A 26,704-nucleotide genomic window follows, 5' to 3' on the forward strand; every position below is an offset into this window, starting at 1 on the left:
GCCGCTACAATCAGCTTTTAACATGGCTCAGTTTAGCTGATAAAGCTGGACAGAAGCAACCCACTCTGAGAGTGAACCCAGACTAATCAAAAAGAAGTTCCAGTATTCATTTTCACTGGATTCCAGTTCTGCTTCCAGGTCAGGGGTCAAAGCCGGGTCATTATCACCGCACTGTCCTCTTCAAAGGCAGGGTTTATTTTTCCCGGCGAGGCGTTGCTCCTCCTCAAATCTGACAACAAAAACAGCTCGTCAAATATATGGCAGCGGAAATGAATAAATTATAATAAAAAAGACATTTGATGAGACTGAAAATTAAGTCCATAGATTTCACATGAATAATTTGTTTTGATTTGATGGTGTTCTTGAAGCAGATAGGAAAACAAAGCACCTTTGAAAAATCAAAACATGTGTGAGAGAGGGGTTTTCATCAGTTTGTTTGTTTGTTTTTCCTTGGAACTTCTGAGGAGCTGGATCCCACTAGATCTGAGCACCACGCATCCTCTGTTTGCGAGGAGACTGTAATTAATATGTAATCAAAGTAAACACTTTTTTTAGAGCACAAAAGATGGCCCTCCCATTACAGCTGCCTTTGTGTTGTCATGGAAATATCATCATTTTCTCTTTCATAAAAGCTTTTCCATGCTTAATTAGCCGCATGGTTTTTATTCATCTGAAGTTTACGGTTTAATTTCGGTGCAGGGAGGAATCTTGGCGGTACTCATCTCCACAGATGCCAGGGCGTAACGCCAGGGCATCTGCTCGGTACCTGGGAGACAGAGCGTAGAGACTCCTGGGAGTCAGAGTATCTGAGAGACAGTGTGTACAAACTTCTGGGAGTCAGAGTATCTAGCAGAGAGCATACAAGCTTCTGGGAGTCAGAGTATGTGAGAAACAGACTATACAGACTTCTGTGAGACAGAGTATCTGGTACACAGAGCACTCAGACTTCTGGGAGTCAGAGTATCTGAGATACACATCAAACACACATCTCGAAGTCAGAGTATCTGAGAAAGAGTCTGTACAGACTTCTGGGAGACAGTATCTGAGAGACAGAGCGTACATACATCTGTGAGTGAGAGACACGGTGCATAGACTCCAGGGTGTCAGAGTATTTGAGAGACACAGCGTATGGGCTGTGAGTCATTCTATCTGTCAGACAGAGGGTTTGCACCAGGCCTGTGGCGCTCACCTGACAGATGCAGCTTGGCACAGCAGGAGTTGCATATGTGCTTCCGGACAAAGCTCTGGATAGTGTCATCCCCGAGGCTGGCCGGTCCGAACACCGTGTCACCAGGTGAGCTGTCGGTTTGGAGTGTACAGGAGTTTAGACAATGTACACATTTTCAAAAAGCAAGTCAAGTGCATGTAATAAAGTGGCATGAAAATAATAATAATAATAACAACAACAACAATAATAATAATAATAATAACAACAACAACAATAATAATAATAAAGTGGTACAGACAGGACACAACTGACTGACCATGTTCAATCATGTGTAAGGCCCTTGCACATTGTTCTGATAATAATTTGTATGTACATGTATGTACATAAGTGTGTTCAATACATGCAGTGCAATACAACATAGTCTAGAATAATGAGAAACCCCACAGTAAGGCTACACAAAATCAGAGAATGTGAGTTAGGGTAGGGGAGTCAAGCTGCAGTCTGAAAAGGTGTTTCTCCAGTCTGCGGTGGAAGATAGCCTGTGACTACACTGTCCTGACCACCATTAGCAGGCTCTTTCCACCAGCCTGGGGTCACAATGATACAGGAGGATATTATACCTTTGAGTACTCTTTACATAACATGGGGCCTGGTCTGTTTTAGTTTTTGGCATAAGTACTAGTTTCACAGTATTGCGAAGGGTTACACATTGAGTGAATGGCTCTTAACCGTGCACATGGCACCATAAGCCTTAAAATAGACTTTGGTACAATTACATCTTTCACTCCTGTCCAGGAGCCAGTCTATTCTTACCTTGTATTATCCAACCTGATGACTGCTGGATCTGTCAGGTCTGACCCCACCCCTGCAGAAAAGTTTGAGATTTTCACTCTCACACAAACCAGCGCTACAAGCAAGTGACACACTCACACAAACCACAACTCATGCATTAAGACGCTCTCACAAACAAGCACCTCATGCATTAACATTGTCACACAACCAGCAACTCATGCATTAACACACACTCACACAATCCAGAACCTTACACACTTAACACTGCACACAAACCAGCACTGCATGCACTTAACACACTCTCACATTCCAGAACCTTACACACTTAACACTGCACACAAACCAGCACTGCATGCACTTAACACACTCTCACATTCCAGCACCTTACACACTTCACACTGCACAGCGTTGCATGCACTTAACACACCCACACAAACCAACACTGCAAACACTTCACACCCTGCACGCAAGCCAGCACTGCACACACTCAAACACGCTCAAACCGGAACAATTCATGCATAACAACTCCAGCCCACTCCCATAAAAAAAAAAAACTACACCCCATCACACACAAATCATTACCACCCGCTGCCTCTTACATGTATGGCAAACAGAATGAGGAATGCTGACAGCAAATCCATATCTCCGTCAATTACATTTGAAATGGAATAAAGAGAAAGGAACAATATGATCCGCCACCTCTCATACATGTATTCATGATAGGCCTTCCAGCAATTCTGTATGTACAGTGTGGTATTCCCATGAGCCAGCTATGAGTGACAGAGCCCCTTCGCTAGCCACAGAACAGGGAACCTTGTAGATCCAGGACCAGGAGCTCTCCTCTGGTGTATTGGTATGTCCAGTGCGAGAAGGCCAGAGCAGTCTCCTCCAGCAGGCAGCAGGGGGCGACCTCCTCGCCCGTGCTGTTGTTGTACTTCCTGAAGTCCCCGCTCATGTTCCTCTCGATGGTGAGCCACTGGTCCTGGGAGTGCCAGTGCAGGAGATACACATCCAGGAACCTGGACCCAGAGGAACACATGTGCCACATCAGTCACCAGCAGCACTGCCATGTGTAAACTGATGCACAGCACTTTCAACAAAGCCATGAACACATGGCGTAAATGTATACATAAGCAAAACATATTTCAAAACCTGCTGCAGTGAGCAAGAAATGTCTGCTGTTGTACAGTATCCTTAACAGCATGTTCATATACACAAAATATTTTGAAATACTAAAATATTGGATGTAGTCTTGCATGTTCTCTGGGTTATGGCCTGTGATGTTCTGTATATGCCATGGTTGCAGTAGCTTTAATGAATGTGACTTGTAGTCTTACTTTTTAAGCTGCTCTGGATAAGAGCAACTGCTCGGTGACTATGAGTAAATGTAAACATATTTAAATTTTTCAGTCACAATGAACCAATGCTCTCGTTTCTTTGTAAGTCTAATGAAACACATTGCCCAACGACAAACACTGGAGCCATGTAGACACACAAATGTTCATATTTTCTACAACAGTACAACAGACCGCAGGTCTATGTCAAAGTTTTCTTAATGTCATGTTCTTCATGACTGTTAAACTCATGTTCATTAATTATAGTTTAGATTTCTGTAATAACATTGATGGAAGAGTGGACTGCCTACCTGAGAGAATATGGGATACTATGGGGTTTGATTTGGTTGAATATGTGCATGAGTTTCTGTGCTGCTCGCTGTTGTTGGATTTCCTGTGAGGGGAAAAATGAAGGATTTCTAATCTTTGCAAAAAAAAAAAATATCAAAGAAAAATTAGAGGAGGACAAGTGCTCTGCATATCTGTAAACATAGCTCTCTGTCTTACTCATATATACAGTATATATATATATATATATATATATATATATATATATATATATATATACTGGGAATAATGGGAAGATGAACAATTTTCTTAGAAAAGGCAAGTTCATGAGACTGGGAACATTGTGTGGCCAATTTCCCTAGAATAAATGTTTGGTCCTTCGGATCTATGAAAGGACTCTCCAGAGGCATGAGTTCCAGGGAAGTGGAGCTAATGTTCCACAGAGGGGATGAGGTGAACGAGGACCTGTCAGCTCACACTCTAAATGGAAGATGCTCGGTGAGGCACAGGCAAAAAACATGTCACTATTACACAGCCAGATTACAAAGAGCCCTCTTCTCCTGAGGGCTCTGAACCTCAAAAAAGTGACCACTCTGCGCTACTCAGCAGCGGCCTTCAGATGCGACCCCTGAGCAGACAGTGCTAATGGATACCCTGAGGCAGAGATGCAGCAGTGTGTTGCCGGGGAAGGTCCTCTGCCAGGCCTCAACCACCTCGGGGAGGAAGGCCTTGATGATGTAGACGCTCCCTGGCTTCAGGATGTCCCCCTCGGCCCAGGTGCAGACCACCCGCGTGGCCCTGCGCAGACCCCCGTCCATCTCCTCGTGGGACAGAGGCTGCAGCAGCGCGGTCAGGCCACGCTGCGACCAGGAGGGCTCCCCTGAACCCAGCTCCGCCACCAGGGACTCCTCCAGGCTGTAGACGCTCACTTCCTCCCCGGCTGCGGAGGGGACAGCGAGGAAGACGAGGAGGCGAAAGGGTCAGAGAGACAAGAGGAGGTCAGTAGGGAAGAAGATGGAGGAAGAGGAGGAGGAGGAATCCCACGGCAAAGATACAGCCAGAGGGAGACACAGAGAATCTAGTTTGTTGAAAATAATACTGGCTGTTATCTAAGATAGTTTCATGGTAGTATGTCAGTACGATGATGTAAATGCAAACGTAAATGCAAACAATAAGTACATGAAAATACTTCCAATAATTACAAACACCTATAAGTTAAGGTAAAACTTTGGTTTGTTGGAAGGCGAGAACTGCCATCATTTTACCAGTCATTTTTCAGTCATTTACCTTCCAGTTATGACCTATCATGCAAGGCTCTACATGACCTCTACATGAGGCTTTAAAATTAATTCAATTTTAAAAAGATGAATGAAATCATCTGGGAAAAGGGTCAATGAGCCTTTGAAAATTAACCTCATGGAACATGTTTAGATGAATGTATCAAGCACAAACAAACTGAATGGTGCTCAAGCAGCAGTCTTTTGGGTCATAATGGCTGAAAGGCTTTTATCTCAGATTTATTTTTTCTTCCTTTCCTTTCTTTTTTCTTTCTTCCTGTTTTACTTCCTTCCACAGCTCCTAAGGGCATTGTGTGATTTCACTTAAATTTGGCACACTTATTGGTCATAGTCCACAATTGCTTTTCTTTGCACAATCTGAGGCCATGCCCCATTACATTACATTACATTATTGTCATTTAGCAGATGCTCTTATCCAAGGCAACTTACATAGTTTACAGTTTTACATGTTTTCCTTTTATACAGCTGGATATTTACTGAGGCAATTGTGGGTTAAGTACCTTGCCCAAGGGTACAGCAGCAGGGCCCCAGTGGGGAATTGAACCTCTGGGTTTCAAGCCCTGCTCCTTACCACTATGCTACACTGCCACCCCACATGGCCAAAACATTTTTCACACAAGCACTTTTCACAGAATTCACTCATGTATCTCACATTTGGCACAATTACTGGAGAGAAACCGCACATGCCCCAAAGAAATACTCTTCTTGGCCATTATTGTTTATTGTTTTATAGGCCTGTCGAAGGTCATTTGAATTGAAAGATTGTCAGTTTGCTTACTCATCAATGACACTTATCACAGATACACAGATATCTCTGCGCATCTTCTCACGTATCTGGTGTCTGCTTGGTGGCCCGTCCACACTCACCTAGCAGAGAGATGGGAGTGAACGGTATCGTGTGAGCCAGTCTCATCAGGTTGTTCCTCTCCACCGCTGAAAAACACCAACAGCAACCGACATCAAAGGGAGCGTGAGCGCCCAAGGCAGCAGCACAGGGCGTGGCGCGAAATCTGGGACGGCCACTAAAGCTCACCTGAGTAATGAGGGTCGAGGTCCTCAAAGGTGGAGCTCTTAGCTGGGAGAGAAAAGCACATTACACATGTTGAGATGGGGGGGACAGAGGATATAAAAAGGTTTAGATGAATTCCTTATAAATGTACCTTTTTCTTTATTTGTTTATTTATGTATTATTGTTATTGATATTATTAGCTTTATATCCCTTTAATGAAGAACATAATTAATTAAAAATCTATCAGGAGTGGAAAATCACAGCAGAGTGGGAGAGAGGAACAGAGAGAGAGAGAGAGTGGATGTTTTAAGGGAAGAATGTGAACTGAATGGTTGTAAATGTGACACTCACTGTCCAATCCAATCGCACTCTGCACCCTGCAGACAGAGAGAGGCCCATTCAGATGGAAGCAGTATTGATGAAAAGCAGGGAGCTTTCATTATACAGTTTAGTAACTGCACTTTCATTTAAAGCTTGACTGTATCTATTTGAAGTGACACTGGGACCAAAACAACTAATATTCTGTATTTTATGTCTGAATATAATTCAAAATTTAAAGGCGACACATATACATTTTTTCCATAAGATATTGCATGGAAAATAGATGTTTTTCAATTTAATATGAATATATAATTAAGTATTGTTTTATTTGTTGAGCAATGTGTTCATTTAAATTGAGTACGAAAAGTCAAAATAGTATAGTAATAACAGTCTACAACTGTTCTAGTATAATACATATACATACATATATGAATGTACATATGACACATATACAATAATAATTTGAAACATATGCCATATATATTTTGACATATATTAAAAGCTGCTCCTTATTTCTTTTAATAGATGGTAACATATCCATTGGCACACATTTTGTGTGAGGGTGCTTACGAGGATCTGCGGCTGAGGGATTTGGCCCAGCTGCTCCAGACAGATGGGGAGACACCCAGAGACTCCTGCAGGAGAAACGCCATCGCGTCGTCAAACCGTGCGATAGAAATACAAATCAACACTGTCACAGTGTTTCACTTTATAATGGAAACAACAAACTGCTCCCATCACAAACACGAGCCCGTCACATCAGTTAAACCTCACTGAGAGCGGAACGCACAGCGCGGTGCTTAACCGCTGCTGCGCAGAGACTTTCTATTGAATGATGCACTTTGCAGGTGCAGTGCTCTCAGGGCTAAGGTAAAGGGCTGCAGACAGTGAAATTGTTTCTGTCAGGGCTGAAGCAGAGATGAGCGAGACGAGAAATATTCTCCCCACCTGGACGGGAAACCCGCATTTCTGCGTCAAATCCATTTGCTCGGAATCTGAAACACCAGAAAGGTCTGTTCACTTATTGACTCACTTCATCGTTCATGAGTTAGCAAATGATGGAGGTAACCAGCTGTATTCCCAGCATGCTTTGTGGTGTTCCTTAGTCTGAGCCGCTCTGATGTCTTGCCCGGGGCAGTGATTTCACATGCTTATTTAAGCACCACTGCCAATAAATCCATACTGTAAACAGGAAATCAGAGCACTTATGAAAGCACAGGGGTTAGAGGGCAGGGTGCAGAGCACTGGACTCTGGACCAGAGGGTCATTGTATCAATGCCCCTCTCTAAGTAATATACAAATAGTCATAGGTCACATAATAATTATATTAGTTTATTTCTTTCCTTATCAGAACAACTGCTCCGCCTGAATTATTTCCCCAAAAGCAGCCTTACAGAGGGAAATCTAAATGGCTTGCTGTTGTTGCCATTTTTATTGTAATTCAGGATAAGCATCATCACTGAGGGCTCAACAGTAGTGCCCCACCTGACAAGCTGTCCCAGGTGAGGGCACTGTGTAAAAGACGGCACCGTAACCTGACCCTTACTCAGCTGCGTGAGACTGGCCGAGGCCGACCAGTTCCTGCGCATTGCATCGTCTCCTCTCAGCCTCCTCTTCCAGCAGGGCTCCAGCAGCCCCTGGGAGTGGTGGAGATGACCGTCGCTTCCTCTCCCCTGTGGAGGAGGGAAAAACGGAAGGGGGGAGTGGGGTGTCACTGATTTTAATGTGCCATCTTCATTGTCTGACATACAGATACAGTCTCATATGGATATTACAGCTGCGGGCAGGGCCTGGGAATATATAATAATATGACAGTGCAATCAGTGCCATTTAGGCTGATTTGGGTTGATGTCATTTTCTATTTAAAGAAACAGGAATAGTACTGAAAAACACTAGTTTTTGTTTTTGGCATATGGCATGGAATAGTACAATGCAATACAATGTAATACAACAGAATATAATGTGATTTGATGAGGCACTCTACTGTACCTGCAAACCTTCCACAGCACTTTCCCAGAACGTTAAAGTTAAAGTTTAAATCAGCTGAGAAGCACAACTAAGAGAGACAGATGTGTGACGACATACAGTTTCAGTCCACCTCCAATATGTTTTGAGAGTTAAAAAGCCAAGGTATAGAACAGCTACTAGAATATAGCCTGACACATACAGTATATGAGGTATTACATTTATATATTCAAGTTATAATTAATGTACATACAGTTGCTTACAATTACATACATTGGTCCTGCTACATGTTGGAGGAAAGCAAAAAAGGTAGACCTCACCTAATGTTATAAGTCCTTACTTACACAAACGTTTTCATCACTCTCTTGAATTTTAACAGTCTTTCTGCTGTGTGTTTTCTTTTTGTTTCCTGGTCTCTTTGACGGATATATTTCGGATGATTTAGACAGTTCTGCCAAAAAGAAAAAAAATAAAAGATTGTTATCTCAGTGAGTCCACAGCAAGATAGCACCAGATAATTTAATAAATGCCAAAATAATCCACTCCTTGACTAGAAGCTTCAGAGCAGCCCTATGCTGTATCCATTAGTTAGACTTGAGGGTCACAGTTTTGAATCCCGGCAGAGGCATAACTGTACCATTCAAACACTGTACTTTGCTACAGTAGGGTGATCCTATGAATAAGGGTTTCTGCTGAATACATAAAAATTCAGAAATGATCAATAGGTTTACTCTTTATGATGTGCGAAGGACCTCGCATATAGGAAGATTTCAGTTACATTCCTGATTAATTTAGTGATTTTGAGGAAGCGTAGAGCTGACACACTGTCTTGTTCAATTAAATAAACTCTCATAGTGACACCTGGTGTTTTCATATGGATCTTCATCAGATTAAGAACATAATAAAAGTTTCCTTACAGAGGCAGGAAAGGCATGTGCCACACTTTTTCACTTTTTGCTGTGTTGTGTCATGCTCAGCACCTTGATCAGAATAACTAAGTTTTCTATATATGCTTAGTGTTATTCATGACTTTGAGGTAAGATTGACACAATAGTCTTGAAGCCCAGCCAAAGGAGTATGGAAACACTCAGTACCAGACTTAAGGATGTCTCGGAAGATTCCAGCAGTACAGGAAAGTGAGATAAGGCTGTCACGTAGACTGCTGAGAAGTGTGGGCTGGGTCCCTTCCTTTGCTGTATATTTTATGTTTTGAAACTATCACCATGAGAGACTTGTCTGGCTTGTAGCTGACACACTCTCCCCTATGCTCTATTAGTGAATAAAAGTCTGCTCCTTTGGCATGAATCCCAGTCTGGAGGGTAGTGATTGACAAGATTTCGAGTTTAGAACCTAACTACCGCAACTACTACTACTGCAAAACTACTACTGCAAAAGTGACATGTGGAGTTTTTCACAGTTTGTGTTGTTTTCTGGCGTCACCTTTGTTTTGGCTGGAGTCAAGGAGCGTATCAGCTCCCGGGGACAACAAGCTGTGACTCCGCCCTCCTTCCCAGCTGTTTCTGTCCAGATGGGTGTCGAGTGGCAGAACAGAGGAGCGAGGCGGTTTGGGGGGATGGCCCAAGCTCTCCAAACTGGCAGAGAGGGACCAGCACTTTCGCGGCTGAGGCCCTGGGATCTCATGGCACATGCAAGCCAACCGGGAGCACGTCCTACTGTGCAGGCCCTGCCCTGGTGGGCCAATTCCTGGCACCTTGTCCTCACAGAAGGCGGGGTTAACAAACCCCCTGATACCACTCTCACAACGAGAATCCAACAGCAGTAAGGTGTGGCTAAAGGCCCTGGGTGTGTCGGAGTCAAACGCTGATTCACCCTCCTCTCTCTCTCCTTCCTCATCCTCTTCTTCCTTTTCTTCCTCCTCTCCCTCTCTGTCCTCTTCCTCCTCCATAGTGTCCTCCTGGCTTGGGGGGAGGTGGGAGTCATAGATCCAGGGTCTGGAGTAGAAATGTTCAGGGGGCTCGCTGGTGCACAGAGGGTGGCTGCCCCTCTGGTCCAGGGAGATCCTCTCCCTGCTCCCTAGGTGTGGGAGAAAGGCGTGGCCATGAGTGTGCCGGAAACTGAGAGGTGGGGTATCCGAGCAGGGTGTGGCTGGGGGCTCTGGCCCGTTTCTGTCGAGCTCCTTGACATCCACACTCTGAGCTCCCTGGGAGGCACCGCAGTCCTGTCCATCAGCCCAGCGCCGGTCCAGCGACGGCCTGCGGCTGGCGTGGACGAGGCAGCGAAGCAGGGAGGGCGGGGTGCTGCAGTACTGCTTCTGGGGTACCGTGCAGAGGCCGTCTGTGACAGGGGTCATGTGACCTACGTGGCTCCAGCTGTGGGGGAGCTGCCGATGGGAGCTGGCAAGGGGCCGACCCTGGCCCAGCAGGGCCTCCTCCACCTGCAGGCTGTCCGAGGCCGAGATGACCCCCAGGGTGTCCACCACCAGCGCCGACATGTCCTGGAGGTGACCCAGCTGGCTGTCCAGTGACTGCAGCGTGTCCTTGATGAAGTGGACCTTCTCTGACACTTCCTGCAGCTGGCCGCACATTTCTTCTGCCCTGAGGACAGGAAACAGGAAGTGACACGTGGACACCGGGGCTGTGGCATGGCCACTGGTTTATAGACAGTACTCTCAGATGCATGCACATTGTAAAATATCAAATTACATCTTTGGAAATGGTTCAGCACTGTGACAGTCCATGCAGGTATGTAGTTTATATTAATATCACACTAAGTTAATTCAAATTACCTGATAGAAGACCTGTCAGTAGTGTCAGTAAAAAAGTAGTTTTCAGGAAATGAAAAGGAATGGTTACTAACAGAGAGAGGGGAGACTGAGCATAAATTAAAAATAACTGCAGAACTCAGCGCCAAAGAAGATGACAGAATAATTGAACACTGTACGTCTCGGTTGTAGATTTAATCCTGTTCTCCTGACTGCAGTGTAGGTTTTCATCCTTGCGGTGAAAGTAAATGGTGACACACTGCTCCTCAAAGTCGTGTAGCTTCTTCAGGTCCTCTTGACACAAGTACAGCTCTGTGAATGAAGACAAGGATTCTTTACTAGCTGTGGGCCTTTCTTTGGGTTGGTCAAAGTGTCCTGTGATTGACCCATTTATTTTCGCTGTTTTATTTTACCATTACCACAGCCTGCCAGTTTGGCTCTCCTTATCTGAGCCCAGCATTCAGGTTTTGAATTAGAGTTCAAAATGTTCCACTTGTGCGCGTCAGAGCTCTGAGGCACTCACTCAGTCCAGACTCGGCTTCCTGCTCTGACTTCCTCCTCTGGTGCCGGTGGATGGAGGAGAGGCACAGGGTCAGGTGACTGAGGAGGATAAAGGGCGGTGGGAGCCAGGGCTTCTCCTGATAGGTCATTATGTATCGATAGCGGTTGTATTTCCAGAGCTTGTTCGATATGGACTTCATGTCAAAGTACACATTGCTGTCATGTCAAAGAAACATAGGCAAAGAGCATCAATTGCTGGGGCGTTGCTTGATGCTGAGGAAATAATCATTTCAATTCTATCATTATCAGTGGTAGCAGCAGTACCATGACTATTATTTAGCTATTAATTCATTTATGTATTACTCATTTATGTATTTCTACATGGGCATAGTTACAGAACAGCAAGTAGAACATCAATTTACATCAAGCTGATATAGTAGGAAACAGGCTTAGCTGTAATGAATGTACATATAGTGCATGCAAAAAATGGCACTGTACTGTGTAAATATATAACACACAATGTTTGTTTGAAAAAGGAGAGAAATGGCATACTTGAAGAAGGCTATCAGGATGTTGACCATTATGATGTACTGGAAGAAAAGGTACACTGCCTGTAGGAAGGGAGTAATGAAGGCTCCAGGGGGACATGGCTTCTGCTCTGCACAAGCTGTTAAACACAACGCCACAAGACACACACTGTGAGCATCTTCCTTTAAATCCGGATAAAGGATTTAATCAGTGCATACGAGATGTTTTTGCTGTACTGTTGGCAACTTTGATTCCTCATCTCAAGCGAACACTTTGAATGCTAGCTTGTACCTTGTCTGGCCTACTATTGAAACCTGGTCATGCAGCACTTCTAATATTGTTGACTCCTTATATGGCTTTTTGCTTGTGTTGTTCTCTGCCTCACTTGTATGTCGCTTTGGATAAATATACCTGCCAAATGAATAACAGTAAATGTAAATTTAAATGTGAATGAAAGGAGATATAAAGTACCATCAATTTCCCCAGCGTACACTTCTCCAAACATCATCCAGTACGGCTGAAACACCACATCCTTGGCCAGACTCCAAGAGGGGGGTTCCTCGGGGGAGAGGATTGCTTTCCTGGACACCCCGAAACTCAGCAGGACGATGGCCATCATCACCACAATGTAAAACATGTTCGTAGTCTGGACATCGGAAGAGGAGGTGTTAGAGTGACACAGCCAATCGGAGCGAAAAGACAGCAGGGAGGGGTAAGGCACTTACCATTTTGGTGATCATGGTCAGGTATGGTCCTGCGTGCTGGTTGACGGCAAAAAGGTCCAAAAGCCGCACGTACCAGAAGATGATGTCCAGGCAGTACACAATGCGACCAGCAGTCTGAAAAGGGTCGTCTTGCCAACGCAAGCCAAACCCGATCAGGAAGAGAACGATGGCGATGAAGTCGTTCATGTTCCAGTACTCGCTGAACCACACCTTCAGCTTCATGCTCAGTTTTCGTGGTTCCGACATAAAGACCTAGAATTTAAACAGTTTGTCATTTTATTACTTTAACTTATTTATTGTGTATGTGAGTTTAACCATAAACCCGTTAAAAAAGTTTAGACTTTCCATGGTTTAATGTTCTCAAAGACAAATTTTACTCTGAAGTTTTGTCATCTAATGTCAGCCTAAAGGTGTACACTTCCCTTCTTCATTATCTTTATAGACTTGTGTAATGTCAGGAATTGCCTTGACAATAAACCGGAGGTCACTCTTCTCCTCTGAACCCAGTAGTGACCAATTTTCACAGTGACCCTTCATATACCCATCATCGCTTATAGCCAAGAGTATACCCATGGCCTTACAGTAATTACCAAACCAGATAAAAAACATTGCTTGTCCTGGAAGACCATACACTTGGATTCTGGCATACAATAATGTACCAAAAACAAACACAAATGTGAGCACATGTTATGAGACAATACATTTTACTGATAATTATTAAATAAAATCAAAATCGTGTTCGGCAGCAAACATTTAACAACTTATCTGACCAAAGGCTTGCACAAAAATAGGTTGCACAGAATGTACCGTTCAGGAGTTCAACAGATGACCACAACACAGTCTGTCCTTGTTGGGGAAACAGTGCACTATACAATGAATGAAGTCTGTTTAAGTAAAAAGGATACAATGGGAAAATTCAGCTCAACAGTTCAACAAAATGAACAGTTCTTTCTGGGAAAACGGAAAGCACTTAGGCAGAAATAAATTCTAACTATCGGAATAAATAAGCAAATAAATAAATCCTCCATTCAACCTTGATATGCTCAGTAGCCTTAAAAACATTAGTTTCCTTTGTGTATATGTCATTCATTCAAAGAGATTTGAATGAGATTTAAAACCAGATTTTAGGTGGCTGTGCATACAAAGCTTGATATCCAGAAGCGGTGAGCCCCGCCTGAACCAAACCTGAGTGATATAACGCAATTATTATGCACACTGATCCATCCTGAACCCGACATGTTTTGTTGGGTCCTGTCTGGTTTGGGTTGGGTTGCAGGGCTTTATTGTCAGTGGTCTGTAGCTGATGATTATACCATTGTTTTTGAGGTCAACTTTAACAGCCTGGCAGATGGCAAATTTTTCACACCCACCCACAAAAGGTGAGACTTCTAACCTTTGATTTCAGTAAATCTGAGATAAGACAGCAATTTTCAGTAACTTGTATTTTTATGGGTGCTGTCAACTAGATACAGACTTTATGAACTCGTTGGGCTCATGCGCTTACCTCTCTCACTTTCTCGACTGCGGTGGTGAAGATATAAATGATGACCAGCCATTCCTGGGAGCTTGGCTGGGGACTCATCTTAACCAACACAGTGTAGGAATACAGCATGAGAAAGCCGAGGTAGGCCATCTGCAACAGTACAGGAATTCAACATGAGAAAAGCCATTTTATTTATTTCAGTGTGAGTCCAGGCTCTGTACAGCAGTGGAGAGACACGAAGGGAAGAGACACCAGTAAGTACTCCTCAGCAGTGCATGAGAACAGCACACATAATGGCAGTTAATCCACCAGTAGCACAATGTGTAAGAATGCGATGAGATGTAAGGTAAAGAATCTGCTGAGAACATGATGTCACAAAGACAGCACACCAACCGAATGGAACCAGAATTTAACAACTGGGGCGTTGTAGAACTCGTAGACCTTTCTCGTCCAGAGAATTCCATGCGATGCAACATCTGGGTTGTGGATGGCATTCTTGTGGCCTTTTTCCACATCAAAGTGACTCTTACAAAATAAAGGAAAAGCGTAAGGATGCATGGAGTAGGTTGTCAATACCTCACAGATTTGAACCGTTCAGAGTGTTTTGCTACTGGGAGCAAAATATTTTGATAGGTTTTTAGAGCCAGTTAGTGACGGTATGTGGTGGCTCCACCCATTATGGGATTAATGATACCTCACTCTCCCATTACTAGACTTCATACAAACTAGAAAAAATATCTGTTATTGCAGAGGCACAATCCAGCATAACAGCTATTTTGCACATTAAATGTAATAGACAATGTAAAATATACTGGACAAAAAAAAATATAGGAACAGTATTGCTAGTTAAAATTAGAACAAAAATTCTAACAGCTAGTTAGAATGTGAGGTTGGAGGAGCTGAGGAAAGTCATCTGAGAAAAAAAAGTTTGCAGTGTTGTTAAAAGAAGAAAGGGTCATGGTGTGAGAGGGACGATTACCACGCCTGTGCGTCCGCTGTCTCCTGCTCCTGGACCTCCGGTGTCCCAGCCAAACTGCAGGGCCTCCTGGGGCTGGGGTACATGGGACATCTCAGCCTGGCTTTTGAACTCCAGCATCAAAATAGTGGGAGGCAACATAATGCTCAGTATTATCTGCAACACAAAGAAGCCAAAGGACCGGGTCCAGCTGAGTGAAGAACCAGCACAGCATGCAGCTGCAGCAAAGTGAAGTGTATCTTCTGCGCAGCCATAATGGTGCCGTGAAAAGAACGACTCCCCAGAAAAGGGTGGATCTGAAGGGAAAGGAAGGGTCTTGAAGGGAACTGCTGAGGAGAGCCCCATTCCAAATAATTACACAGATCCGATTCAAACAAATTGCACTTATTTCCAGGTTATGAAAGAGCCAGAGAAACCAAACCTGCACTGTGTAACTCAGGGGTTGAACCTGAGAAAAAGCTTCACATCACACTTCACAAATGTCTTTTGTCGTTTTTGTCCTTCCTGAAGGACACGCCTGCATCCACAGTCCACCCTATTCATACAAACCTGCACATGCTGTACAAGGTATTCACACAGTGCATGGTTATTGTGTTTTTTAGCGTACATCTGTGTTGATGCTTGGAGTTAATATATCACTCTTTAACTTTCAAGGGCCCTGTGTTTGAGGTGTCCCGCCAGAATGCCTTGCTCACCTTGATCCAAGAGTTCTTACTCAAGTTCAGGATTTAACCTCACTCTGCGAGTGCACTGTGTGCTCAGAGGTGTCCTGTCATGACCTGTCCCATTGCTCACCTTGAACCAGGAGTTCTTCCTCATGTTCAGTCTCCCCATCCACAGGTCTGTCAGCAGCATCTGCGTGCAGGTGTGGGAGACAAAGGGCCGCAGCCCGGAGGACACCGCCATCTGCAGGCAGGTGAAGTTGCTCCAGTCCTTCATCTCATAGGTCAGCAACTTCATGGCCATCCTCTCGTTCTGTCTGAAGGCGTTGTCCAGGAGGTCAACAGCCAGCTGTCCAAACTCCCTGGGGAAAAAAATAACAGGTCTGCTCACTAGTGGAGCATATCAGGTAAAGCATTGGTCAGCTGGTCTCAGGTTGGGGCGGTCTTTGAAATCTAACTAACAAGGAGCACAAGGATTTACTCCTATAAATACATAGTCTTACATTTTTCTTTGAGTGAACTGAACAACAAACATAAGCCAGGTTCAAAACAGGATAAAGCCAATAACATCTAGCATACAGAACATGAGCGAGACAGGACCGGATACTGAATAGTGGGATGTGAGTGCCACGGTGCTGCTTGTCAGTAGTAATGTGTTTGAGTAACAGCACTAGATTGGATGGACAGTGCGTAACAGGATGCTTGTATGTCCATATTGACTCAAAGCAATAAGATGTAAGTGTGGGGGTGCTGATGGACATTCTGGGATGTGAGCGTGCTATCGCTGACAGAAAGCAGGGACTGACAGTGAGTAGGTCTTGAGCTCCTCAGCAGCGCTGTCGCCCATGTTGCTCTGTTTGGCTTCGTAGGCCATTGTCCGGTACAGCTTGCAGGCCACCACCGCACGGGCCATGGCCTCCTCCCCATGCTGCCACAGGAACAGCGCCATCTGCTGGCGCCTCATCAGCACTGCCCACACAAACAGGTCGTTGAAGTTGTACACAAACAGCTGGGAGTCGTTCAACTCGGCCTTTTTATTCAACCGAGATTTTGGAGTGAAAACGCCTTTCTCCTGTAGGGACAGAAGATTAAAAAACGAGTTAGACTGCGTTTGTGTGTGACTATCACTGTACCATAAATCAAAGGCTGCATGCAGCGGATAATCATGTTTTCAAAGCATAACCACGTATCAGGATGACCCGATCGCTACTTTAAGAGGCCCGCTCATGACTGAGCAACCGCCTTAAGAACCAGAGTTGAAGAAAATGGGTTTAATGACCTTGCGTTTGTATGGTTGCGCCGTGCGGAAGAAGTGAGGGCGGGGCACAGCTGCGACCTCGTTTTCCAGCTGCATGCTGGGAGCTTTGCTCGGCCTGTTAAACCGCCCTACATTCTCCCGGCTACTTTCCTTTGCATGAAAACAGGACAATAAGAAACTCAGAGGCAATAACAAAGAGGAAAGACATGGAAGCAAAGACTGACTGACTGCTGGGGTTGAAACAACTGCATAATTCAAGATTACCTTCTCCAAATGGCTTTGCTTTAAGCGGTTTACATTGTACACAACACCTACTTACACAGCTGCATATTTGCCAGACCAATCTGCTGAAATTAATAACACAAAAGTTTCAAAACCTCAACTTGAAACCCCTGTCTGATAAACCACTCTGCTGCCCTATTAGATTGCTTGCAGTGACAGGGGGTGGGGCTTCCTGTGATTGACAGTTCAGGGCATTCCATACCTTTCTTTGGCCATGTAGACGGTTGTAGATGGCACGGAAATGCTTCCGAGTGTATGTGCTACGATAGGCACCACCAATCAGGTACTCGATCACCAGGCCCACGTCAATCAGTGAGACCCGATACCCCACAGGCAGATAGCTCTAGAAATAGCAATAACTGTTAACTCCAGAACAACAAAGTACACTCACAGTAAGTATTTCTTGATAACCAAGATCATGACACACAGTTATGAATTTGGGTGAACTTATGTTATGAGTAAGGAGGCCATTTTAAGGCAATGACGTTGTAATTGCTGTATAATTAATGTGAGTACCTAGCATGTATGGACATCTTGTAACAAGGCAATGGTTGAGACCCATTTGTGAGATTTCAGTAATTTTCTGAAACGTTCAGATAAACATCTTAAAAATAATAACTATTTATTTGAAAATGTCTGTACTTATTTGATAGTAACACTAGACCTTCTCTGGCCTGACCATAACCCTAACTTCAGATTTTACCCCAGCAATGATTCTAGCCTTAACACTACATCCAACTCGTAGCCTGTATATAGATATACAAAATATCTAACAAAATATACTTGGACAGCACTTGTAATGTGCAAAGGTGCCTACTTAGTGTAGATGCAAATTGTGAATCTGAAGCATTTTTTTTCATATGTGTGCCTTATATGCTAACAGGTTAAATATGCAATATGTACAATGAATACTAAAGGAATATATAATTAATACAATATAATATGTTATATTATAAGTGCTGTGATAAATCATTCAATTCTTGTTTTATTGTCTTTATATTTGATGCTAACAGGGTTGTCTCATTGGTTTTAATCTTCCAGTGTCTGTGTACCTCTAAAAAACCTCTTTCTAATGCCTTGTATGCAACAATGTACTTGTGCTTTGTTTTTGGTGATAAAACGATTTAATCTGGTGTTGATAAAGTACGGTTACTACTACGACTTCTAATCTATAATAACTTGGTATGTTAATATCAGCATACTTTCATATGCTATCTGTGCTTACCTTTTTAGATTCATGCACTTGTGTAGAATGAATTAAGGAGATTCTATTTAAAGTAAAATACATTCTGAGGAGTTTCACATGTGATACTGACCTGTTTCACCTCTTTCACAAGATGATAGAGCAAATTATTAGCTGGTCCTTGCTGCTGTGCACAGGGGTAAATAAACATAAATATAATTACAAATGTAAGCACCCAATTTAGGACAGAAAATGAATTAAACTGTTATGAGTACCAGTACTCCCATATTTACAGAAGAATTTCCCATTATGTATCACTTCCTGAATTTTTAATATATTGTTGTTATTGAAGACATTGCAATACAAAAGTAGAAATATAACAAACACTAATCTAACTTTGTCACAAGAATCCCTATTCATGAGATGGGACCTCAGATTTTTTTTTTTTTACATCCATGTTGGGCTTTTTAAAAAAGTTTAAAAGTATAAAAAGTAAAATATATCTGGAAATTTGTTCTAACTTTTAAAGAAATATTAATCATTCATTACTTTGCCAAAAAGTTAGGGCAGGACTGATTTTTTCAGTGAAGAAAAAGAACAGCTTGTCCCAGAAATCCATTATCATAAAATGTCATTATCAAAACAATTTAAAGAGAAGTAAATACATTTATTGAAGTAACTTGCGGATATTGTATGCTTCTAATACTATGCCATACATCCTGTGCTTTTTATTTACAGTGCAGAACTGAGATTCTGCAGGAAATGACCAATTTGTATTTTTGCACATGCATGTTGTTTCAGGATTCCTATGTTGTTTGTGGGATGTTACCGTGTTATAGAGCTCCTCTAGCCGAGACACAGTCAAGAAGCGGTTCATGGTCATCCCGTTTTCGATCAGCAGATTGACAAAGCTGACACGGTCCATCACCAGAGCATCCAGCATGGCCTGCTCCAGGGAACCCACCTTCACCACACGACATACAACATTCACGCAACCCACACAATTTACACACATTACATAATTTACGCAACATATTCATCCAACTGGTATACACATACAGCACATACAATCCACGCTAAGTATGCAGTTTACACATACAACAAACAAATCCACCTATTATTCATACACAACCTAAAAACGCAATATACTGAACACTACCATCTGTTACACAACCTACAACCATCCTATATCTGCAAATTACTCCATTTCTTCAACATAGACATGTAGACAGCCACTTGTTATTCACACACAATATACACATACCACATACATTTTTTTATTTACACAACTTAACATCTGTTGCACAACATACACAGTTTTAAGAAATATATACCAAATATGCACATCCATTTGTAATACACAACATGCACAACCACTTGGTATAAACACACAACTCACAAACATCATAGACAACAATTGGTACAGATAGAAAATATACTCAACAAAGACACAATATGTAGACCCACCTGTTACTGACTGCACAATACAACAGATTCTCTCTGACATATATACACACACATGACCATGAATGACACATATAAAGTACCTTCCAGTGCTGTCCATAGACCAGAACGTGTTTCTTTGCAATGTCCACTCTGTCCCACGCTAGTGCAGTGCTCAGCTGGTCAGGGGCAGGCATTTTAGTACCTACCAGCAACACAACAGATCAGGCAGCAAGCAGAGATGCATCAGCAGCAACCACACATGTTGAAAGCTACTATTATTATTATTATTATTATTATTATTATTATTATGTGCAATAACCTGCCAGGATTCCTAGTAACTTAACACAGCTAGATTGTAAGCAAAATAACAACCCTGTTTGAGTTGAATGACTGTTCACTATGACTCAGTTGCACATAACCCATGAGCCTCGTCTTGGCAGACCCCCTTAGGCCCCACTCGAACATTAGATACACCCCAGAGTGCAAAAATATTCACTGTGAAAACATGCAAAGATCATTTTAGATAATACATTTCTATAAAAGGCACATTGCACAGAGTACCTTTAAATAAAGCAGTCAGAATCGCTGTGTCTGAGTCTTGCTGCTCTGCCGATTCGGAGTCAAAGATTGTTATCTGTGCGTGGAAAAGAACAAATAGTCCATGTATACAACTTGATTTCATTAGATTTCCTTTGTGCAATATGTAAGTAGCTCTAAATAAGGACATCTGCTAATTGTCTAAATGTGAATGGAAACGTGTGTGTATGTCTGTGTGCATGCGTGTGAGTACTACACTGTAAATCGGAAAACTTGGTTGAGTGAGTAGGCCTAATATGTATCCATGCAACATATCCTTGTCTTTTTATAGCACCTTGAAATACCTGGGCATTTACCTCTATGCATTTAGTTGTGAACTTTCTCTGTTTCCTTCACAGCCTACTTCATGAAAGAACACATGCAATACTATCAAAAAATAAATAATACAGAAGACATTCGAAATGAAAAAAGTGATTCTGAAACTATTTCTAATTGGCAGTAAGTGTTCCCCATATTTCTGAATATGGCAGAATCCTCTCCCTTGCGGAGCTGTCTCTACATGGGTTATCATAATGGTGCGGAACGGGGGACGAAGAGCGAACGCGTTTTATGCCTTTCCAGTCTCGATTCAGCTGACGAGTGATACACTTCCAATTGTTTCGAGTCAGCTCAGTCCGGGGACCAAATTAATATCCCCAGTTTTATAAATATGTAAATACATTTCGTGCTTATTATTCCAATTATTCTGTTAACTCTCAATTTAGAAATTCAAAAGCTTTTGATTTGCGCCTGACTGCGAACTATACAATTCTGTTTGATTGAGATCTAAGCGGGCGGCAGCGATCCCCAGCCCCGGAGCAACGACCGCGCAACCGAGGAGGCGAGCGCTGAGGCGCCGTGTCGGGGCTCTCAAACCACAGCAGGCGGCCTGGCGCACAAAACAATGATTATTTACAGCTGAGAGTCAAACAGAGGGAGGGAGGGAAGGAGGGATAGAGAGAGGGAGGGAGAGAGCGAGTTGCCACCCTGCCAGACAGCAGAATCTAAAAGAAGAGAGACGAGTGAATGAGCGCTTGCACGTCAGGGGGATTCTGCACATGTGCGGAAAATAAGCAGAATTAATTAATTACCACGGAGCAGAAAGCGGGCGTTGTGTAACCCTGGCAAACTTTGTGTTAGAAAAACATAACAAGAGAGAGAGACAGGGAGATACAGACAGAGAGTGAATCTGGTTTATGGAAAATACTTTATTAGTGGAAAGTTTAGCAGTTTGCTTGATTGAGAAGCAAAAAGTCTGCTACCTTGTGAACTTCCGAAAATGAGAGAAAAGTTTCTGAATGAAGAGACTCACTGAATCTCTGAAGTCCATGCATTCCATCAGGAGTCCATACAGGTGATCGGACTCAGCCTTCCCCAGGCAGAAAGTGTTCTGTACCCTCAGAAGGACATCCTCCTTGATATCTGTATCCAGTTGTCTTGGCAGAGGGGAACAAGAGAAACCAAGAGTTACATTGATTTTTATTAAGAAAACGGTTTACAGTGCAGAGATCAGTAGGGGTGCCCACCTGTTGTCATTGGTCTGTTTGTGCACGAACGCCAGGATGTCTGCTGCCCGCCCAGTGCCCTCAAAGATGATCACTGGCACAGGTGGCGTACTCCTCACGTACTCCAGTACCAGGGAGACCATTCCCGGGCCTCCCTCCACCAGCGCACACACAACAGGTACCCCCTGGGTCAGCCCTGAGAAATAGAGAGAGAGAGAGAGAAAGAGAGAGGGTCAGCACACACACAATAATGTTCTCTCTTGCAAAAGTTACAGTAGAAAAACAACTGCATACACACGTACACACACATGCATGCACCTACCCTCTAGAGTCACCTGGAATGCACATGCTCTCTCTCTCACACACACACACACACACACACACACACACACACACACACACACACACACATACACACACACACACACACACACACACCTGCTCTGGAGTCACCTCAAACATACATGCTCTCCCTCTCTCACACACACACACACACACACACACACACACACACACACACACACACACAAACACACACAGACTCACTCACTGGGGTGAATCTTCTGGAGCTGGAGGTGTGCCTCCAGCCCCCGCCGGAGCTCCAGCTGGCCTCCATACTTCCCCACGGTACCGTCATCCACCAGCAGGAAGTGAGAGTGCAGGCCGTTCAGGCAGGTCCTCTTGCTCAGGGGGTTCCCCAGCGTCTGGTAGGGTCTAATCACCTGGGTCAGGAGGCCAGAGCACTCTTCAATACAACACAACAAAAGAGCACCAAGGGACTTCAATTCATGCAATTAAAGTACATACAGACTTACAAACACCCACACTCACTCACTCATTCACTCACAAATATACCTTAACACATACACAAACACACACTCTCATTCACTAACTAAATTCACACACAAACACACATATTCACTTACACGTACTCACACATACACATCATTCATTCACTCACTCACTCACTCACTCACTCACTCACCCACTCACACATACACACTCATTCACTCACATGTACTCACTCACACATATGCATTCGTGCACTCACTTGCTCATGTCACACATAAACACATAAACTCAATCACTCACATACTCACTCGCTCACACATTCAGTTGCATGCATCCATAAACTAGCTCCCCGTCATTGCCAAAAGCAGAGCACTCACATCTTTTCCCATGAGGTCGCTGTGATTCTCAATGACCCCCCAGGGAGCAATCCCAACAGTGTACCTCTTCCGGAGGTTATGAGTTCCATGTAGTTTCACCGCGTCCCCCACGTATCGCGATACGCCTGAGGGAGGTGACACCGACACAATATGCAAGACCACAAGTATGTCACATCACAGTACAGGCTGCAAGCACACACACACATGCATGCTTACAAACATGCATTCATGCAGCTACCTGCTTGAGTCACCTCAAACTCTCTTTCTCTCTCTCTCTCTCTCTCTCTCTCTCTCGCTCTCGCTCTCTCTCTCTCACACACACACACACACACACACTTATACACATACACCCACCTGCTTGAGTCACCTCAAACAGACTTGCACACACACACACACACACACATACACGGAGTAAAAGTAGGAAAACAAATGTACACACAAAGGCATACGTGCAGGCATGTACCCATCCATTTTAGTCACCCCAAACATACACACTCTCTCTCACAGACACAGACACACACACATACACACACCTGTGTTGATTCCCTCTGTCACTATCCAGGCCCCTGTGGTCTCTGCGGCCTTTATCAGGCCTTTGCTGAAGGTCTGGCGCACCCTGAGCGGGAGGTCAAAGTTCTCTGTGCCGCCATGGACAGAGATGACCAGCTTGGGCAGGTCCATCTTCCAGTGTCTCAGCATCAGCTGCAGCAGCTGCTCTGGCTTTGCGTCACATGACAGACGCAGGTACTGCAGCAACAGGCAAGAGTGGAAATCAGTTTTGGCCTTGGCTTACAACTTTAAACCAAACTGAAGGCAGTTACTTTTTCATCACTCATAAGATGTGTTTCAGGATCAAAGCAAGTCAGTAAATGTATTCAAGAAGAAATTGTTTTTTTTTTAATATATCAGAGATCGTGAAGACAGCTATATGAGAGTATTTTAATTAGATTGCCAGGCAGTGCATCACACACTTCAACATTACTTGTTGACAAGGTCCCGGGATGTTTTATGGAGTTGCAGAAACATTACATCACACTGTTTATTGAGTTAACAGATGGCCTCATTTTTGGTGGCCTATATTTGCATGACTCAAGTGCACAAGAGTTTTTTAATTCACTTATCCCCATGTCACACCAGGGGATTTGAAACCATGACCTTCTGGTGGCATGTTGAGAGTCCAGCAATGCTGACCTTAGCACGGCAGGAGCGGCTGCCGTCCTGAAAGTCAATGGTTCCAAAGGCGTCTGTGGGGCTGGCTCGAGTGTGCCGTTCGATCGACCACTCTTCCTCTGTTCTTAACTCGCCCGGGGGTTGCAGGGGTGGAGCTGGGTCCAACGCACTGTGCTCCCCAATCAGACGGCCACAGCAGCACCTGGGAGAGAGAGGAGTCAGAGACACAGAGAATGACAAAAAAAGATAATGTGAGACAGAGTGTGAGGAGGGGAAGACACAGAGAAGAGGGAAGGGAGAAAGGAAGAATGAGGCAAGGGAAAAATAGATGTAAAGAGAAAAAAGAAGAGAGGAGAGAGAGAAAGAGGGGTAACAGATAGATGAGGGAAAGACAGAAAGAAGAGTAAAGGGAGAAGGAGAGAGAGGAGAGGGAGAAAAGGAGTAATGGGGGAGAAAGGGAAAGAGGGATGGAGAGAGACAAACAAGAGAGGAAGAGAAAGAAGAGAGGGAAAAGGAGAGAGAGTGAGGGGAGAGAGGGGAAAGGACAGTAAGGAAAAGCAAGGATTCTGTGTTAGAACAAGGTCACTCAGCCCTAGTCCTCAGTCTACAATACAGCTGGTTTATCAGCTCTCTGTAAACCATTAATAATCTCAGACAGGGAAAGAGAAAGCTAAATTTGCTCAATCAAGGCAACTAGAGTCAGTTGAGTCCATGGTTGTGTAGTAAAGGAATGTAAGTTTGTTTTATGGCCTGATTGGGAGAAGCACAATGGTATGTAAAGACACTATGGAAAGTGTTTCATCCGTGAAATGGTGGTCAAAATGTCAGTACACCTTTGTGTCATTCTAGAAGGATAATTTCCTCAAACAGCTGATCTATTCCTGGGCTGTAGCACACACACACAATGTCACACCTGAATGTGATGTCATACCTGATTAAGTTTTGGCATACTTGACACACAGGAGAGCATCTGAAACAAACATGAACCGTCACTATAAACAACAGGACCACATGGAGTATGCGCACATAGTGACCGGTGAAATCAATCAACAGACGAGCCAATAAGAATCAATGGCATGAATAATAGCCACAGCACTGAAGACATTGATATTTTCCAGTATAGAATTCAACATTAGCACAACTTGGGTTGTACTTTTATGTAACAGAGAAATAACCACAATGAAATTATTTCACCAGCCAACATTACATTTTTGTAGCTAATTAAAGCACATTCAATACCAACGCATCCATTATTAATTGATTCTGTATTTGTTTGTTTCCTGGATGAGAGATAAGTGCTTTTATTGACAGCAAGCTGTATGGCCACCATCGCAAAATGCATTAAATACATACATAAAATGAAAAGACTGCACAACACAGCTGTGTTATATATTTAAGAGGCAGACTGGAAGAAAGGTTACAGAAACCAGCATTGCAAAACACTGGCCTGTAAAATAACTCTAAAAGAGGCCTTCTGTAGTCATGCCAAGGCATTAGCAGCCAGTGGAAATGGGGTCCATTTCTCTGTTTATACACTAACACTGGGTGTGGAGGAAGCCGCGTGGGAGCTTCATGGCTCTAAAGACAGACACCTTCCTGTCATTTTGTGGTAGAGATCTGCAACTGCACACAGAAGCTTACTTTCATCACATAATCTCATCACACAAAATTGTAATGCAAGAAAATGTCTTGTTCTAGACAGGTGAATGTGTATGAAAACCTATCATTTTATTCTAACACATTCTTACTGCCTATCTGTAATTTGATTCTTCTGTGACTTATTTTGTGATCGGTCCTCCTATAATATGTAGCAGCAATAAAAATAATGATATTAATGATGACCTTGTGGCTTGCCTGATTATTGAACAGCAGCTGATTTACCTCCTTCAGTTTCCCTTGGTGGAGACAACTACCTTTTTATGTGATCATAGTCAGTGCTTTCTCATTTAAGTTATGAGCATGTTAACAATATAAGAAGGATAAATCTTTCACCTGTGGAGATCTCGGGTTGCTGGGATAAATTTCACACAGTCTCTCTTACAAAAGGTTTCTTCAATCCAACATTTCCTGGACTGAAAAAAAAACATAATGCATAAATGTTTTTTGATCAGTGTTGGATTTGTATTGAAGGAAATTCAGGCAGGTTTGCATGAATTAACTGGACAACTTTATAAAGCCTGAATGGCAGATTAAAGGATAGTTACGAATTTAAAATGAATGTTGATACTATCAGTTAGGTTTTCTAAAAACAGTGGGCCACTATTAAGTTGAACCAAACACAGAGTGAAGGGCATAGATTGGAGTCTTGCTTGAAAAACAGCTGGAGTCCCATAAATCCCTTTG

At 43.4% G+C, this 26,704-nt stretch overlaps 1 protein-coding gene across 1 annotated transcript; it reads right to left on the minus strand.

Annotated features, from left to right (window-relative positions):
* Positions 1–26,448, minus strand: trpm6 (transient receptor potential cation channel, subfamily M, member 6). The gene is made up of 38 exons (XM_036525962.1): positions 26,354–26,448; positions 25,293–25,331; positions 24,383–24,563; positions 23,725–23,938; positions 23,192–23,316; positions 22,573–22,744; positions 22,044–22,218; positions 21,830–21,953; positions 20,503–20,575; positions 20,043–20,143; positions 19,325–19,459; positions 18,629–18,682; positions 17,496–17,655; positions 17,052–17,134; positions 16,579–16,844; positions 15,906–16,134; positions 15,114–15,266; positions 14,528–14,659; positions 14,156–14,284; positions 12,652–12,903; positions 12,398–12,572; positions 11,951–12,065; positions 11,421–11,614; positions 11,077–11,209; positions 9,616–10,730; positions 8,520–8,626; positions 7,757–7,883; positions 7,159–7,205; positions 6,781–6,845; positions 6,241–6,266; positions 5,914–5,955; positions 5,748–5,813; positions 4,236–4,522; positions 3,606–3,688; positions 2,774–2,979; positions 1,982–2,033; positions 1,190–1,299; positions 1–229 (listed from the first exon to the last, which is right to left on the minus strand). The coding sequence occupies exons 1-38, from the start codon at positions 26,446–26,448 to the stop codon at positions 147–149; spliced, it is 5,925 nt and encodes a 1,974-aa protein (XP_036381855.1). The 3' UTR covers positions 1–146.
* Between the last annotated feature and the right edge of the window lie 256 nt (positions 26,449–26,704).

The sequence above is a fragment of the Megalops cyprinoides genome, chromosome 4, assembly GCF_013368585.1.
Source record: "Megalops cyprinoides isolate fMegCyp1 chromosome 4, fMegCyp1.pri, whole genome shotgun sequence".
Taxonomy (NCBI): Eukaryota; Metazoa; Chordata; class Actinopteri; order Elopiformes; family Megalopidae; genus Megalops; species Megalops cyprinoides.

Coding starts and splice junctions, on each gene's coding strand:
- trpm6 (XM_036525962.1), bottom strand. CDS start 26,448: ATGTTTTTTTTTCAGTCCAGGAAATGTTGGATTGAAGAAACCTTTTGT. Junction 17,656..18,628: donor TTGTGAAAGAGGTGAAACAG/GTCAGTATCACA, acceptor TGCTATTTCTAG/AGCTATCTGCCTGTGGGGTA. Junction 14,660..15,113: donor ACAGCGGACGCACAGGCGTG/GTAATCGTCCCT, acceptor TTATTTTGTAAG/AGTCACTTTGATGTGGAAAA.